This window comes from Lissotriton vulgaris, chromosome 3_2, assembly GCF_964263255.1.
Source record: "Lissotriton vulgaris chromosome 3_2, aLisVul1.2, whole genome shotgun sequence".
In the NCBI taxonomy this organism is placed as follows: domain Eukaryota; kingdom Metazoa; phylum Chordata; class Amphibia; order Caudata; family Salamandridae; genus Lissotriton; species Lissotriton vulgaris.
In genome coordinates, this window is record NC_141690.1 from 219,942,942 (window position 1) to 219,962,137 (window position 19,196).

The 19,196-nt window shown below is 45.9% G+C and overlaps 1 protein-coding gene across 1 annotated transcript in view; it reads left to right on the forward strand.

The window, feature by feature from the left end:
- Positions 1-8,489, forward strand: part of LOC147725552 (uncharacterized) — a 124,687-nt gene extending 116,198 nt beyond the window's left edge. Inside the window, exon 2 of the mRNA XM_086964242.1 lies at positions 4,728-8,489. Coding sequence (XP_086820368.1) covers positions 5,361-8,378 — 3,018 coding nt within the window. The 5' untranslated portion in view covers positions 4,728-5,360 and the 3' untranslated portion in view covers positions 8,379-8,489. The remainder of the gene's footprint in view (positions 1-4,727) is intronic.
- Positions 8,490-19,196: the final 10,707 nt, after the last annotated feature.

Here is a 19,196-nt window from a genome sequence, read left to right on the forward strand (position 1 = left end):
CCCAAGTTTCTTCTTTTTTTGACTTTGGTAATTGAAAGTGCTGCAGAGTGGGTCCAGCGCCGCCCACTCTCACCCCTGAAATGGATGATAAAACGCTGTTTCCTACACAGTGCAACTTCTTTAATGCTCTCAGAGGCAACAATAAAAACAAAAAGTGGTTAATAGTTGAATAATGTTTCACATAAACCCCAGATGTGGCCGGGAAATCGCTATTTTATAACCAGAATTGTGTGTGTGCCCTGGCCTGCAAGCAATTACCATGTGCAAACCATGCAATTAATTTCCTTTTCTGACCGCTTTGTTTTATGAGCAATGTACTTCATTTTCTGAATCATACAGATGCTGCAGTCAAATATGTATCACACACTTCGCCACACATAATGAAACATGTATGGGGTTACTAGAGTAGATATATCTTGCATATGGATGCTCTTAACCTCTGCTGTCTGGATTGTGATGTCTCGCGTAGAGCATTGATTTGATGTTTGCTGTCCAGCAAATTCGTTGACTGCCAGCAGCGTTCCTACCGCGCTCCACATCCAACTATGGCACCAACAAATAGATCCCTTTGTTCCTGCAAAAGTGGAGACATCTTAAGCTGTCTGGACATGGTCAGTTGAGACTTAATAATGACGGCCTCTGCCTGACTCATACTGGACATCCCCCGACGCAGCCACATCTCCGGCCACCTGAGGGACCTGCACTGGCTCCCCGTCAGCAAGAGGATCACGTTCAGGCTCCTCACCCACGCACATAAGTTTCTCCACGACCTGGGCCCCAAGTACCTTAACGACCGCCTTACCTTCTACACGCCCACCCGCCAGCTACGTTCGACAAGCCTCGCCCTCGCCGCCGTACCACGCATCCGGAGAGCCACCGCTGGTGGCAGATCCTTCTCCTACCTGGCGGCCAAGACATGGAACTCCCTCCGCATCCATCTTCGGCTGACCCAGGACCATCTCGCCTTCAGGAGACAACTCAACACCTGGCTGTTCAAGCAATAGCAGACCCCCTCCCCCAAGCGCCTTGAGACACTGCCGGGTGAGTAGCGTGCTATACAAGTGTTATGATTGATTGATTGAATAGAATTGAGACTTCAAGGATGACAAGTTGGTGGCTGGGGAATTTATTAAAAAACATGTGCATCATCTCTCACTTATTTGGTCAGTTTCTGACCACCGACTTTAAGGGGTGTTTTGATAAAGACCTGATGAGATCTAAAGGGCAGACAGGTTTCCATCAAGAATAAAATGTATCATATAAAATGTGCTGGACTCAGTGGTGGCTCCCCAGCTAAGGCGGAGGAGCATCGCCCCACTGCTCCTTGAGCAGTGCACAAAAAAAATAAAATGATAATATTATTAACATTAATATCATTTTATTTTTATTTGCTCCAGCCAGGTCTGGTGGGGCGGGGCTGGCTCGTCACAGAGGGAGCAGGAGTGGTTTGTACTCCCTCCCTACGTGCGCTTGACGGGACCTGTGGGGCCGGCCAAACCGTCATCCACACGCGGCATGTTCCCCATTGGGCTGTATTGCACAGCCCCATGGAGAACATGCCCAGCCTTCCCAAGCATTGTGTTTGGCCACTCAGACCAATCATGACACTGCTCAGGCAGCGTTGTGATTGGCTGGGAGAGTCCGGAAGCCTTGGTGCCTCCGGTGCGCCCGCAGACGTAGGAGAGGCGTAGGAGAGGCGTGCTGCTGCAGCGGGAGAGGCGTGTGGTGGCGGCTGCGGCCACAGAGAAGGTACGTTTTTATTTTTTCCAAACGCCACCCACACCCCACAACCATCCGCCACACCAAGGCCCCACCCCACTCACCACCCCTGTTCAGAGGCATCCACCACTAGCTGGACTACCCTGCATTTATAGTAAATATAGAAATTGTTATCTGACTTAGTCGCTGTCACCAGTGATACACTATCATGTCATAGTCAATGATGTAGAATTTCATTAAAAAAGGCCTACAGAGCAGCGTTCGCATCACATGCACCTCACTCACCTGGACATAAAGTAAGTTAGACTGTGTCTGCACATGCAAGGTAATTGGAGGTGAGGAGGTAACCAGGTTTAATTGCCTGTATTGGATTAGACTTCTAGTGCCTGGAATAGAGAAAACTGAGACATCTATTTTTTGGCAAAACTTAACCCAGTCTTATGTATTTCACCCTATAACTTTTGATTTAATATTAAGAGCGATAAAATGGTTTTATTCCACGGCCTTACAGTAACAAACTAGTGCAGCATTTTACTTGCAGAGTTCTACCCACCATCAGTTCTTTAATCAGTGCAAAGACCAGGGTATCAAGCCTGGACCAGAGGTAAATGGAAACATTGTTTTTTTTCCTCAGGATTTTTTTTCACCAATTTTCACTATAGCAACAAGCATTGTGAATGCAATAGCTTTGACTTAGATGTAAGTAATTGTTTGTGTTACAATGAAGATGGATCCTTGTAAGTTATAACATGTAGGCTTATTTAGCTTAGTTACAGGTTACAGATAATGCCCCACCAGGAGCAGCATCCTTGCTGCTCAGCCCACTCTCATAAACTGACTCTCTCCAAGCGCAAACACTTATCAACATTCCGGATCTTAAACGCTGGCTGAGCAGCAGGGAGCATAGGAAAACTTTATAAATAAATAAATATGGAGGATGCATAGCAACCAGGACAATACCAACACATCTTAGCCCTTTAAAGAAAGAATTGAAAATATATATAAACAATCAAGTCCCATAAATATTTATTTTCTCCCAGTGAAAGTGTTAGTGAGCATTTCCTCAAGTACCATAAACACAGGAGGAGCTAATGGGTAGCTGTCATTAAGGTCCCGCATAGCTTCTTGATTAGTATGCTGCACACAGGAGAGCTACTCACAGGCCACTGGAGAGCTACTGGTAGCTCACGAGCTACTCATTGGAAGCACCTGATTTAGAGTCTTTGTCAGGTTTCATGATGGTCACAATAAGTGCGCCCAGTAGGGAAGGAGGGAGAACCCCAATCCGCACAGATTCCTCATACATAGCAAGAAGATGAAGGGCCAGCAGGGAAGCAAACTCTTTATAAAAGGCTGACATGAGGCCATCAAGGGCGGTGGCCTTATCTCCAGGCAATCCCGCATTCATCTAAGCAGTCTCCTCCACTGTGAAGGGCTCATTCAAAAAAGGCGACAGCCCTCCTTTAGCTAGAGGAGCTGCACTGAGTCTAGGTAGGAGGACAAGTCGGGTGGAGGGTTGGGAGGTGGTATACAAATTGGCATAGAAATCCACCATGGTGCGTTAAACGGCCTCATTTCCAACCTGTACGTTTTGATGGTCGTCTAATAAGTCAACTATATAGTCCCTCATCCAGGATTTACGCTGCAGCCCAGCCGAGGCCGTGCCTGCCATTCCTGCCCTCACCATAGCGCCTAGCTCAAACCTCCCTTTTGAGGTAATATAAATTTTAAGATCGATTGTGTCCCCTATCTTAGACCCCACCGACTCCATGTACTAGCTTGAAGTGCATGTAATTTCCCTCCCGTGCCAGCTATGGAGACGCAAATACATTTGCGTCCAACGTTAACATGTTCTCTTTCAGATCCGCCATGAACGGATTGAATATTCAGTTTCTAAATATGCTATGCCAACGTCTTTATGTAATGTACTTCACACGTTTTTCAGCTCTGGCGAAGTAGGCCTGAATTCTGCCATCGAGCCTCTTTTTTTTCTGCCTTCTGACTCTGAAAGCCTCAGCCCAGGCTGTCTCTGTACCAGTGACCCCTGCCTTACTTCTTGCGCGGCTAACGGTGCTCGGCTCAGTCTACTGCCTGCCAAGACTGTATTCAACCTTCGAATTATCTGCTCCACTCCTCGAAAATACATTCCTGTCTAGTAGATTCATGTCAACATCCTTCCAGCTGCAGAGCAAAGGGTTTGGCCTCACTGTCTCTATGCAAGTAATTCATGACTCTGTTTCCATGGTAGGCCCATGCCCTCCCTCGCACCCCTCGCGTCTCATGCAGACACGTAGACGCTCATACACGCACTCACAGCCAGTATAGAATAGCCTCTTGTCCGAGAGACCTTTTCCCTCCAGATAATACAGTTCTTTAAACATGAGATATTAGATACGATTTGGGATTAGGTTGATCTGACATCCAGACATCCGTCTACACTTGTAGGGCTAAATGTCAAGTCCCCCTTCACCCCTCAAGTTACACGTACATTACACGTCATACTGCTGCGCGCGCATCTCTGCCATGTATTTTTGCTGACACTGCCGGATTCACTCATGGATCCGCCTATCTGTGACATCATGTTAAATGACGTTCTTGTTCACGCCTTCATGCACGCCTATTGTAACGCCTTTTTGTATTACGTACATGCACTCTTATCTCTCTTCTCAGCTGTTACGCCTCCTGTATATGCCTTTACTGTAATGCATTGACTATATATATGAATGCCTGTCAATAATGTATTGTCGCATACTTGCATATCCGCATATTACCATTGACTCTGTCTGTCAGTCCCTTCCCGAACCTATGTGGTGACGGAACGGTATGCCACCTTGGCTCGAGCCAATATGCTAACCACTCAATTCCTTTTATAGGAATAAAACCCTTTCGAGAAACCTCAAATATCACGGATTTTGCCTCTTATTTATTATGAGTTATTCTTATTGATTTTACCGCACAGAAATTAAGCATCGGTAATTAGAATTTACCACATTTTGGTGCCCGAACAGGGACCCCTCCCCCATCTCACGCGCCGGTGGTGCGTTGCAGGCCTGGCCCCCTGCCACAGCCGGACGGACAACTACGCGTACCCGCAGGATTTCCTGTATCTCCCTCAGGCCAACGGAGGTGACTGAGGCTGCGATCGACACCCAGACGAGGCGGTGAGAAGTGCGGAGGATCCCGACCAGAGCCTAGCTGAGAGAGCAAGATCCGAGGTATACGGAGGCCCACCAGGTTCCGAAGTTCCGAAGTATCTGCGTCACGAGTCGAGTCCGAATCCAGTCCAGGGTTTCCGAGGCCTTCTGTTTCCGTGCTTCCCGGTGAGTACCGTTGCCGGGGACGCATCCAGACGTGTACATTAGTTTGTGCCGGTCAAGACAGGTGTGGGTACACAGACCTGGTCTGCACTGTTTTAGACAGTGTATCTGTACTGTTTAGCAGTATATCCAGTCTGCACTGTTGAGCAGTGTATCTAGTATTATGCAGTTAGCAAGTTACATTCTAATTGTTATCATTCATGTCAAAATGTTTTAATGTGTCTCAAAATGTCGTGGTATGAGTGATTGTTCGACCGTCATTATTGTGATTATTGTGTTCAGTGTGTTCATATCTGAGTAAGAACCAAGTAGCCAGATTTCAGGATGCCGTTGTTCTCCAAATTAAGACAAATAAAAACTAGAAAAGGGGTACTAGAAGAAGCTGTTCCCATTCCACCTAGGGACACTCCAGGGTACTTTATGTACCACAAGCATGGCCTAGATGCCGTTTTATTCCTCGACTTATGGGTGGACTACACTAAAGAACTATCCGAGAATCAGAGATGGCCCGCTGCTGGGACATGGTATGCAGATTGCATCATAAGAGTAGAAGAAGCATTACGAAAAAAGAAAGCCAGACAGTCACAGAAAGATGCCATCGAATTATGGCGTAAAGAGTCGCATAGGCGTACAGAAAAAGCACTTAGAAAAGAAGAGAAAAGGAAAGAGGATCCAGACAAGGTCCAAGAAAACGCATTAGTTGAGGAAGGTATCCGAGTAAAAATAGAACAAGTAGACAGACAACTAACCACCCTTAGGAATGGTATGTATCCTCTCCTGGCCGAGGGTTTACCTAAGGCCACTCCAGAAGTACCGAAAGATCTACCACCTCCCATGCTCCCGACCAAAATGCATCCCAAAACAGCGAAGGACATTTTCCTTTCTTCCTATCTAGATGATGTAGCCCCCGCATATGTAAATACCGCACCGCCACGCACACCTCCTCCTGGCGGCCAAGATGGTCAGCTCCTTCCTCCCCGACAAGCTACTCCTCCTCCCGTTCCTCCTGGTCTTCCTCCTGGTCTTCCTCCTGGTCTTCCAGCTATCCTTCCACCTCTTCCTGGGCCTGCTCCCCCCGTTTTACACCCAACGAACCCCTTCGGAGGCAGTGCCTCAGGAGGCGCGTCCGGAGGAGCGACAGGTTTCCAGACTCCGCCATCCGCCCATCGGCTGACCTATAGAGACCTAGCACAGCAACGTACACCTAGAACAGGCGATATTACACTATATGGAGATCGTCTTGCAGACTGTAGATATGATCCAGTACCTGGTAAAAAGAATGACGAAAGAATGTTGCTCGCATCAGTACGTTTGCGACGAGTCACGAACTTCTTATTAACACTACCTGGAATGGTAGATCATCTAGATCGAATATATCAGTTTGTACAGACAGGAGTAGGGCCTGAAAGTATTAAGGAGGCCATGGCCTATCAGAAAGTGGATACTAAAGCCAAGATATTACGGTTTCTTATAAACTGTTTGATAAGGGAAGTGGATAGGCCGGGTATGAACCCGGAAGACGTAAAAGCACTCCACAGGTGGGGCCAGAATATAGCAGATGGGAATCACGATAAAGAGACCTGTGTAGATAACATGTACCGAAGAATCAGAAATGCAATAAATAAGATGCATGAAAAAAGACAGCCACCACCGGAAATAGATTCAGACAAACTTGAATCCTCAGAGGAGGAGAACGAACAAGAAGAGACAACAGAGCACACACAATTACCAGTTAGAGAAACGATAGCATATGTAGGTAAGGGAAGACCCTTCAATAATTCAATGCGCCCAGTGCGTCCAGAAAGTAAAAGAATGTTCCAAGAAGCCATGTGTAATCCAAGAACTCCTGAACACTTATTCCAAGCTACTGATAACAGACTTCGAGAACGAATGGGGTACCATGTATTAGGTTCTATGGATGAACAAGAATTAGCGAGGTCAGCAGTACAATGGGCTGACAGTCCCGAGAAATATAGTGATGATGCGTTAGCACACACATTTTTAAACATGACACCAAGTGAGCAGCGTTTAGCTGGTACATACATGATACAACACCTACTTATATTGTACAGGAGCCAACATTCCGACCCAGGCCCCCTGCCTGATATATTAGCAGAACTACTCATGAATAAATGGAGAGGTCTGGGTACCGATCTAATTAAAGTAATTCTAGAACAGAGGCACAGATATAGTGCCTTCCTATGTCCACAATCTGATTCAGTACACTCCATGGAAAGAAAAATGTATTACCTAGATAGACAGAATCCGTTGCGAGAAGTGCACCCGGTTCAGAATGCCGACAATTCACTTAGACGCGTGTTTGTGTACACACCCATAACTAAAATAGAATTATTAGAGATGAAAAAATTAGTACCTAGCCATGACAAAGATCCCGCAGGTTTTCACCGTGAAATAAAAGATATGATACTCATGGGTGACTATACTTATTCCGACATTATGAAAATATTGAAAGTATTACTGCCCCCCGGTATATACGAGAAACTCAAAGAAAAAGAGTGGGAGGTGGGAGAAACAAAGATTGATTGGGCTGCATTAGAAAACGAAGAAAATACTAGAATTCCGGGCCAAGGGCTCGGGGATAAAGTTAAAGCATTACCAGGATTGTTAGTGCAAGTGTTGCCACGTTTATTAAGTACTAAAAAGGAAGATTGGGGTGCAATTTCAGCCTGTAAACAGAAACCCGATGAAGACACCAGTGATTTCTATACCCGATTTGAAAAATGTTTTGGTATTAATAGCGGTCTGAAAGCAAGTAGCGAGTCATATCCACATCTTTTTGTAACAAAATTAGTTGAGAATTCACTGCCCCAGGTTAAGAACAGAGTACTGAAAGTCGAAAGCACTTGGCAAGCTAACACCCCTTCACAAATGTTACAAATGTTACAGTACCACCAGAATAGAATTAGAGAAGAACAAGAACACGAACAAAGACGTATGAAAGACACGAAAATGAAAATGTTAGTTGCCCAGTCAGTTCCTGCTGATGGTCACAAAAAGGGTGTGACCCAGCCTAGTAATTCAACGGCTCCTGTTAAAGGGACATGTAACTATTGTAAACAGCCAGGTCATTATGTAAACGATTGTGCCGTTCTGAAACACAATATCTCCACGGGTAAGACCAAGGAGAGACCGCGCGTACCTAGACAGGATCAGGCCCAGCAACAAGTACCACAGAATATACAACATATTCCGCCTATGCCAGCTTCATCGCAAACTGTAGCAGTACCACAGCAACAGCCTATTACTGCAACACAGAACACAACACAACAGATGTACCAGTACGCGCAAAATGATTACCCCGATTATCAACGATACACATGAAACAGCCTAGAGAGGGAGTTTGGCTTGCCCCTTATTGAAGTTCCCGTAGATCAAGAAGGTCCTTATGTACACAGTCAAGTGTTAGGAAAAGACAGAAAGTTTTTAATTGACACAGGGGCAAGCAGGACCACAATCAGTCACAATGAGGTTCCAGGGGCACCCCTCTCAGGCTCACAGAATGTTTCCCTTGGATTTTCAGGAAAGCCTATTATTAATGAAGTATCACAGCCACTTCCCCTTGCAGTAGGTCCTTTGACACGGACTACAGATTTATTGCTCACAAAAGCATGTCCAGAAAACTTATTAGGAATAAAGACATTGAAAGCTCTAGGAGCTATTATATGCTGTTCTCCGGAAGGAGTACGCTTATTTTTGCGAGATTTTAAAGGTCATTATGTATTAAGAGACATGGATCCCCGGTTACAGAGTGTACCTGCACACTTGTGGGCGAAAGGCCCCACTGATGTAGGTTGTATGCACATTACACCATATCGAGTCACACTCAAAGCAGGAGTGGTATTACCACGAATTCGACAATACAAGTTACCTCCAGATGCTGTAGTGGCTTTACTGAGAATTATTGACGAGCTCATTGCACAAGGAGTGGTTGTGGAAACCGACTCCAATGTATGTAATTCTCCTATCATCCCAGTTCTTAAACGTACTGACCCAAATGCACCACCTGTTTATCGATTAGTTATTGATCTGCGCGAATTGAATAAATGCATTGTACCACAGTATCCCGTGGTCCCAGATATCTCTTCATTACTGACAGCTATTGATTCAGAAGCGACGTTCTTTACTGTAATTGACCTCAAGAACGCCTTCTTCAGTGTCCCAATTGATCCAGAAAGCCAATACTTGTTCGGATTCAGTTTAAATGGACGATCTTTCAAATTTGCACGCGCACCTCAAGGATTCACAGAAAGCCCCAGCATCTATAGCCAAGCACTGAAAAGACAACTCGACAGTATTCATATGCCTGTTAACACCGCCCTACTCCAGTATGTCGATGATCTGCTGATCACCGCACGGAGCGAACCCGAATGTGAAAATGCATCACTGACAGTTCTGAATTTCCTGGCCGACAAGGGGCACAAGGTGTCCCCTTCGAAGCTGCAATTCTGTGTTCAGCAAGTTGTGTACCTGGGTCACTTGCTGTCCAAAGTGGGGAGACAGCTCACTCCTGACCGCATTCAGTTAATTGTAAACATGTCACCACCAAAAACACAAAAGGAGGTGCGGGCTTTCATAGGCCTCACCTCGTACTGCAGACAATGGATTCCCCAATATGCATTTCTAGCAAAGCCACTCATCCAGTTGACAACTCAGGAGGCAGCGACATCGACTGTCCTCCCATGGACTCAGGAACATACACAAGCTTTTGAAGACTTAAAGAAAGCCTTATGCCAAGCACCAGTTTTAGCAACACCATGTTACAGTAAACCTTTTACACTTTTTGTCACAGAACGTGAAGGCACTGCCTTGTCAGTCCTCACTCAGGAACAAGCAGGTTCACACAAACCGTGTGCTTACTTTTCTAGCACATTAGATCCAGTAGCCCAAGCTTTACCTGCATGTTTGAAATCAGTTGCAGCGACAGCTTTAGCAATCAGACAGAGCGATTCCATAGTATTAGGGCATCAATTGACAGTACAAGTTCCACATTCCATGGAAGTCCTTTTAAACCGTACCCAGACCCAACATTTGACCATAGCAAGACTGACAGGTTATGAATTGACATTGTTTCAACCACACATAGAAATCAGACGCTGCAGCACATTAAATCCTGCCACACTGTTGCCATTAAATGGAGTAGATCCATTGGCACATGATTGTATTGAAGTCATTACTATTACAACAAAACCCAGACAAGACTTGACAGATGTTCCATTACCAGACCCAGATCTGACACTTTATGTGGATGGTTCATGTATGAGAACAGGTACAGGAGAATTAGTGGCAGCTTACGCAGTCACAACAGACACCGAAGTTATAGAAACAAATTGTATTGACACCCTGTCAGCTCAAGCAGCAGAGCTCATCGCTCTGACACAAGCCTGTATTCAAGCCAAAAATAAGAGAGTTAACATATACACTGATTCACGTTATGCATTCGGAGTCGTTCACGACTTTGGAGTCCTCTGGCGAGAGAGAGGTTACTTAACTTCTCACGGTGCCAACATCCAACACGGTCCCCTCATTCAAGCCTTGTTAGATGCAATACATCTACCTACTGCAATCTCTATCATGAAGTGTAAGGCACATACAAAGGTTACCGACACGATCTCCCAGGGTAACGACCTGGCAGACCGAACAGCTAAACAAACTGCTCAGAATCGAATGCATGTAACCGACTTGACAAAGACAATAGTTCCGACACCATCACACTGCACGACAGTCAGGGATCCCGCGCATGATGTATTCGACATACAGACACATGCCACACCAGATGAAATAAAGAAGTGGACTGAACTAGGAGGGATCCAAACAGATCAGGGATGGATGACGAAGGGAAAATCTACATGGTTTCTCCCCGACTCTATGGTTCAAGTAATAATTAACACAGTACATAGTCCAGCACACCTAGGAGAAAAAGCTATGCTAGACAGTATCCAGCACATATGGTGCAATAAGAACTTACGAGCAGCAGCCAAACAAAAAGTGCGTACTTGCATGATTTGTTGTCAGTTTAATCCAGGTAAAAGCATCCCTGTAGAGCAAGGTGGATTTCAGCCTCCCGATCACCCTTTTGAAGTCCTCCAGATGGATTATATCCAGATGGACCGCTGCCGAGGATTCAAGTATGTCCTCGTAGTCGTATGTGCACTTTCCCGATGGACAGAAGCATACCCAGTCCCAGATTACACTGCTCCGACCACAGCCAAGCAACTGGTTCGCGAGTTCTTCCCACGGTACGGTTTGCCCCGTATCGTGTACTCAGATAACGGTCAGCCATTCTCATCCGAGCTTGTGAAACACATTACACTCCTGTTAGGCTATCAGTGGAAGTTCCACTGTGTCCGGCATCCCGAGACAGCAGGTCTCGTGGAGCGCCATAATCAGACCCTAAAAATCCGACTTTCCAAAATCTGTAGAGAGAAGGGCGTTGACTGGATAGTTGCTTTACCGGTAGCCCTCTTCTATATGAGGATGGTTGCACATTCTCGAACCGGGCTATCCCCGTATGAGGTGGTCTTTGGTAGGCCTCCGAATATGTGGGGGACGCCTATTCCTCGTAAAATTACAGATGTTGACTGTATTATGCTGACAGATTACCTTGCCTCCTTGATGTCTGCACTACAATCTTGTCGTTCACAGGTAGCTGCAGCCTTTCCCGACAACACCGATGTGAAGCCCCACGAGGTGATCCCGGGGGATTTCGTCTTCGTGCGTAACTTCGATCGGAGAAGTCCGTTGGAGCCCCGCTGGCAAACCCCGAAATTGGTTCTTCTAACAACGAGGACAGCTGTAAAGGTTGAGGGCAGGAAAGGGTGGCTGCATTCCAGCCACGTCAAGAAATTCCACGGACTCCCTTCGGACTTGGACTCTAAGCCCTGCCCTCCTACACAAACTGACTCAAAACTCCCTTTGGTTGAGAAAACAGCCTCTGAAGAATATAGACTAAAGTTACGATCTAGCAAGTCAGACAGTTTAATTGTTTAAGTCCTCCCCTAGGTGAATCGGTTAAATTAGTTTCTGACATGTATCCCCTAGATCGAGATAGAGAGAGAGATAGACAGAGACAACTCAAGAAACGTGCATATCGTAAATCACTCCGTAGTCACTGTATAGTGACATTATTAATTATGTTTTTTCTAAGTCTTCTGATTATTGCTGCTAGTATCTTGCTGCACATTTACTACCCTATTTTCAAGCATGTACAATCTGCTTATAACGTCACTGCCGAACATTCTTTTAGCGAGTTACCTCCACATGAACTTTCTTACAGACTTGCGCTGCGCAACAACACATTCATTAGTATGTTACATCACTCCCATCAGACTAACAATGCTACAAACTGTTGGATATGTGGCCGACTCCCTCCCTACCAGAAATACAAGGGAGTTCTGCCCCTTTTTCCGTACCCGTTCACTCACAATGGCTCCTGTGGGGCATGGTTTAGATTGATTAATTCCTTAGATTCTGACATTGCTGTTTACGATGGGAATTGGGTTTGGGGAAACCTGAACTCAGTTCTACTTAAAGTCTGTTACCCTGACAAGAAGGGACTTCCCACTAGAACAGGAACTGATCTAGAAAATGAAGTATATGGATTAGGAAATTATACAATTAACCTCATGATTCTTACTGTTGAATCCGAAGCTGCACCAGCATTGCCTGCTATGTCAGTATTACCAGTCAAAGGTGAATTATGTATCAGAAAGAATGGTTCCATACACTTAGGTCATAGTAAATGTACTACTGTGATCGAATTCAGTGATCAAGGCAAATCCACGTTTCGAGCTACACGTCATTCCTACTTTGTTCGTGGTCATATTGCATACATACGTTTGCCTCCAGATTGGGATGGTACCTGTTACATTGCATTCCTTCTACCACCTGTTTTTCTAGCTCCTCCTGATTATCACAGAAATACCAATCTAGTAAACAATAGACTCCGAAGAGACCTCCCGATTGTCGACTACACTGAAACGGCATGGGAGCAATACACAGACTTCAATAAAGGTTTCTTCCCCTACTTAGGTGCTGTTTTCAATAGTAAACTGATACGCAAATTAACTAGAACCCTTGAAGCAGTAGTGAACGAAACTACCTCCGCTTTGGGTAACTTAACAGAGGAGCAGTCTGCCATGCGGGTTGTTGTTCTTCAAAATCGTCTCGTCATTGACGTCATCCTAGCTGATAGGGGTGGAGCTTGTAAGGTCATCGGGTCAAGTTGCTGTGTTTTCATTCCAGAAAACGCACCAACGGTATATAAAGCTATAACACGTCTCCATAAAATTGCAAGTCTGATACATCAGAATCCAGGCACCTGGACTTGGTCCGGTTGGTTCTGGACAACGTTGACCGCTTGGGGATGGAAGATCCTATCCTTCCTAGGCATTGGCCTTCTCATAGTATTCAGTTGCTGCCTGTGTTTACAATGTGGGCCGGCGATTTTCGGCTTGTGCGCCACATCATGTATTCCGCATCCAAATTCAAAACGTCAAAAGAAGAAAGAAGAGCAAATGATGTTACATGAACAGGTTGATCGATTCATGCAGATCGATATATCATGAAGGGTCCGTAGGGGACAAGGAGGGAATGAGGTAATATAAATTTTAAGATCGATTGTGTCCCCTATCTTAGACCCCACCGACTCCATGTACTAGCTTGAAGTGCATGTAATTTCCCTCCCGTGCCAGCTATGGAGACGCAAATACATTTGCGTCCAACGTTAACATGTTCTCTTTCAGATCCGCCATGAACGGATTGAATATTCAGTTTCTAAATATGCTATGCCAACGTCTTTATGTAATGTACTTCACACGTTTTTCAGCTCTGGCGAAGTAGGCCTGAATTCTGCCATCGAGCCTCTTTTTTTTCTGCCTTCTGACTCTGAAAGCCTCAGCCCAGGCTGTCTCTGTACCAGTGACCCCTGCCTTACTTCTTGCGCGGCTAACGGTGCTCGGCTCAGTCTACTGCCTGCCAAGACTGTATTCAACCTTCGAATTATCTGCTCCACTCCTCGAAAATACATTCCTGTCTAGTAGATTCATGTCAACATACTTCCAGCTGCAGAGCAAAGGGTTTGGCCTCACTGTCTCTATGCAAGTAATTCATGACTCTGTTTCCATGGTAGGCCCATGCCCTCCCTCGCACCCCTCGCGTCTCATGCAGACACGTAGACGCTCATACACGCACTCACAGCCAGTATAGAATAGCCTCTTGTCCGAGAGACCTTTTCCCTCCAGATAATACAGTTCTTTAAACATGAGATATTAGATACGATTTGGGATTAGGTTGATCTGACATCCAGACATCCGTCTACACTTGTAGGGCTAAATGTCAAGTCCCCCTTTACCCCTCAAGTTACACGTACATTACACGTCATACTGCTGCGCGCGCATCTCTGCCATGTATTTTTGCTGACACTGCCGGATTCACTCATGGATCCGCCTATCTGTGACATCATGTTAAATGACGTTCTTGTTCACGCCTTCATGCACGCCTATTGTAACGCCTTTTTGTATTACGTACATGCACTCTTATCTCTCTTCTCAGCTGTTACGCCTCCTGTATATGCCTTTACTGTAATGCATTGACTATATATATGAATGCCTGTCAATAATGTATTGTCGCATACTTGCATATCCGCATATTACCATTGACTCTGTCTGTCAGTCCCTTCCCGAACCTATGTGGTGACGGAACGGTATGCCACCTTGGCTCGAGCCAATATGCTAACCACTCAATTCCTTTTATAGGAATAAAACCCTTTTGAGAAACCTCAAATATCACGGATTTTGCCTCTTATTTATTATGAGTTATTCTTATTGATTTTACCGCATAGAAATTAAGCATCGGTAATTAGAATTTACCACACTTTCCAAAATTAGTTTACTGCGAATGGACGCAAGAAGGTCCGACTCACCAGTGTTAAAGTATTGAAGTTCTAAAGCACAAATGTCTGTTTCCAGGCAGGACAGTGCCGACTGGATCGTCCTCAACACCCCAGCCTATTTGGCAATGCAGACCCCATGAATGACCTCCTCGAAGGCTTCCCAGAGGGTGGACAGGAGCCCACCGACTGTGAGCTCAAGGTAAAGTATTCCACAATGGCTTCTCAAACTTCATAGCGAACATCTGGTCCTGCAAGGCATCAGGAAGAAATCTCAATGAAAATGCATGCAGGACATAGTGAGCAAAAGAATGATGGATTCAACCCAAAACTCTTGACTGTGGGTGAGTGGTTCAAAGTATCGACACTCTCTCCATCATTTTGTTATGTTTGCTATGTTCACCCTAAGTGTCCAAGGGTATGCCCAGATGTAGGTCCTTTGCTCTCTGCGCCACTGGATTCAAGCAAGCCTGGCTGATGAGGGGTGATACCCCAAACCCAGTCCCAGATGCTTGTTTCTGGTCCAGGGAGGACCTGGCTTGGCAGTTTGGGCTGGACTCTTCCCATGAGGAGCAGGGTCAAGACTGATTTACATATGGCTGGGTCCAAACTTGGATGACATAATGAACAAAAGAACAATGGATTATACCCAGACCCCATGACTGGTGGTGAGTGGTTGAAAAGTTTAATCACTCTATCCATCATCTTGTTGTGTTTGCTATGTTCGCCCTAAGTGGCCATGGGTATGCCAAGATGTGGGTTCCTTGATCACTGTGTCACTGGATTCAAACTAGCCTGGCCGATGAAAGGAGATACCCAAAACCGGTCCCAGGAGGCTTGTTTCCTGTCCAGGGAGGACCTTGCTTGGCAGTTCAGGCTGGACTGCTCCCATGAGAAGCATGTGCCTGGGTCCAAACTGGTGTGGCACGATGAGCAAAAGAATGATGGATTAAACCCAGATCTCTTGAGTGGAGGTGAGTTATTGAAAAGTTTTAGCACAACATCCATCATCTAATTGTGTTTATTATGTTCGCCCTAAGTGACCATGTTATGCCCAGACGTTGGTCCCTTGCTCGTTGTGCCACTGGATTGAAGCTAGATTGGCTGGTGAGGGGGTGATACCCCAAAACTGGTCCCAGAATGCTTGTTTCTGGTCCAGGGAGTACCTGGTCTGGAAGTTAGGGCTGGACTGTTCCCATGAGGAGCAGGGTCAAGACTGATTTGCATATGACTGGGTCCCAACTGGGGTGGCATAGTGAGCAAATGAACAATGGATTAAACCCAGATCTCTTGACTGGGGGTGAGTAGTTGAAAAATCTCAGTACTCTGTCCATCATTCTTGTTGTGTTTGCTAACATCAATCTGGCACATCTCCTGGAGCCAGGGTGCGTGGTCAGACAGCATCCGGGGAAGGTGTCGGACATCAAGGGTTTAAGAGATCAGATCTATGGTGGCAAGCCCAAAAATCAATTTTAGACCAAGTAATGTGTGCTGGGGTAATGCATGTCACCTCCGTACTTTGTAAGTTATGAATGTGCCAAACGTCCGTCAGGCTATTGGCATCTATTATTGCGTGGAGTTGTGCAGCAGATTGAGGGTGCCGGTTGTGTGTCAGGCTAAATCTGTCTACAGTGGCATCTAGTACCACATTGAAGTCTCCGCACCATGATATCGCCCCTGGTCCCATAGTGTCCACTAGCCTCCAAATATCGGTGAAGAAGGCAGGGTCATCTGTGTTGGGGCCATATACCGAGACAAGTATCAATGGCCAGACCTTTAGAATTCCCGCCATTGTTAGGTACTGCTGAGTGTGTAAGCCATTGTAAGCCTCTCTAAAGAACAACAGCTACTCCTCTTGCATAATTTGATTACCAGTCCACATGTTTTTAACCCAGCCAATGCGCCCTGAGGTGTGTCAATGTTGTGGTCATTAAGTGGAGCTCTTGCAACAGGCATATGTCGGTTTTATGCTCTGTAAATAAGAGAAGACTTATTGTGTCTTTCCTTTGTCATTCATGCCCCAAATATTCCAAGTCATACATTTAATTGATGCCCTCAGGTGCCATAGAGAGTACGATAGGCACTCCAGTCTGGGCAGGTGCTAGCAATGGAAACTGGAAAATAATGCAGCGTTGAGTGGCAGAATGAACTTTTATGTGTGCTGCATTAAGCAACATACATAAAAGTTACAAAACACCATTTAAAGACTCATTTCCTTAACATAAACAATTTTGTCCTCAACGCAGACACCCTTACACTTTGGTGCAAGGGTGCCTGCGTTGGCACTAGGCAGCTAGGCAGCTGGCGCAGTGGGAAATGCTGGGCTGTACCCTATTCTTGTAAATATGGTGCAGCCCTAAGTTTCTAAAGTGATGGAGCGTGTTGTTGACCTTCTTGGCTTAACGACCCACTTCACCACTTTGTTGAAAATATGCCCTGGGTATGATATGAGTGAGAGCTCAACTAGACCTCCAAATGCATGAGTCTCAGGTGAAATGAGTGGGTCTTGAGTTTTTTGGAAAGGCACAAGAATAATTTATTGTGTTTGGGTAAGAAGATTGTACTGACGCCTGTGGTTGAGGAGCATTGCAGGACAGGTATTTGTTTTTACATTTGGCATAGTGGCGCACAGAGCCATCAAGACAACCTTACTCATTCATTCAAGAAACTTTATTTTGGTTAGTTTTAACCATCAAAGCACATAAAAATAGATTTTCAATTTTCAACAATTCATTAATAATTATGATTACTAAAATACAACGTCTAAAATTCAGAAGGGAGAAGACAATATGTTAAGACTGTAAACATTTAAATCATTTTAAATGTTTAAAAAATTAAGACAACCTTACAGTGTGGGGCTTTCACTGGGCGATTCTGCAAAAAACAACTAGACTCATCACATGTTGCGGCATTTACCAAGAAAGTGCACCATGTTGCTCATTGCTGCCGGTAATGCTGGGCCATCCTTCTATTATTTAAATACAGGTTTGGCAGGAGTAAGGAGCTGACGTCACAGATGTTAATTAACTTCACTGTCTGAAATCAGAAACTGTGGGGCATATTCTCAAGGATGTATTGCTGAGTTATCGGCCCTTCATCGCAGCCAAAGTGGCAATACATTTATCGCCCCATTCACATGCTGGTGCTAACAGCCCTTTTCACCAGTTTACCTGCGATAGCAGCCGCAAAAAACATTGCCACAGATGACACTGGCAACTAACGCTAATGAGATGCAGAGTAGGAGTTCCAGTGCAAAAAGCAGCGACAACACCACACTACAACATTCTCAACTACTAGCCAGATCGGCAATAAGAAACCAAAACAGGCAATAAGGAACGTTAGCAGCAGGGAATTAACACCTGCTCTGACCTGGTGTAAAGTCGGACGACAGCCTGCACCACAAAAAGTAGTCCAGCCCAGAGCCACAACTGAAGACAAACAGAAGCCATGGGGCTACTGATCATGCAGCTTTCGGCCCCAACAGGGTCACAACACCCACCGCCACCACCCACAGGCCTGCTACCCCCGGAACTATCTCCACAGAGTCAGCGCAGACCCAGGCAGCGGATCTTCAGAAAACGCACCTACCTCACAGACATGGCACCAGAGTGTGTCATTGCCCACTACAGGCTAAAAAGGACAACCATACTCCTCATCCTGAACATCATTGCCCACAGGCTGATGGTACCAACACAGCGGACAACCAACATCCCACCTCAGACAATACTGCTGGCTGTGCTGCATCTGTTGGCCTCTGGTATCTTCCAACCGACAACTGCCAGAGTCAGAGGAGGGTCACAGCCAGCCCTCTCAAAGTTCCTCAAACCTGTCCAGGATGCCATCATCAGCTTGGTACCCCAGTACCTATACTTCCCTCACATTGCACAGGAACAGCTGGAGACCAAGCAAGGCTTCTACACCATAGCTGGATTCCCGCATGTGTTGAGTGCAATTGACTGCACACATGTCCTACTTGTGTCCCCTGCTGACACTTCCCACAATTACCGCAACAGAAAACACTTGTGCGCGCAGGGGTGTGAATAAAAAGGACGTAGCCCTGGGCGTGGTTCTCTTCTGGAATGCCCAACGTGTCTGTCAGGGCAGCGCCTCTCGCCCCCCACAAGGCCAACGCCATCAGCGGTGGTGCCTGCGATCCTGTGCACCTGCTGCACCCCTGGCCACTGGTCCTCGAGCCAACCTTGCCCACCCCTGCGCACCTAGACCTCACTGCTCACCTTCTGACACCGGCGTGT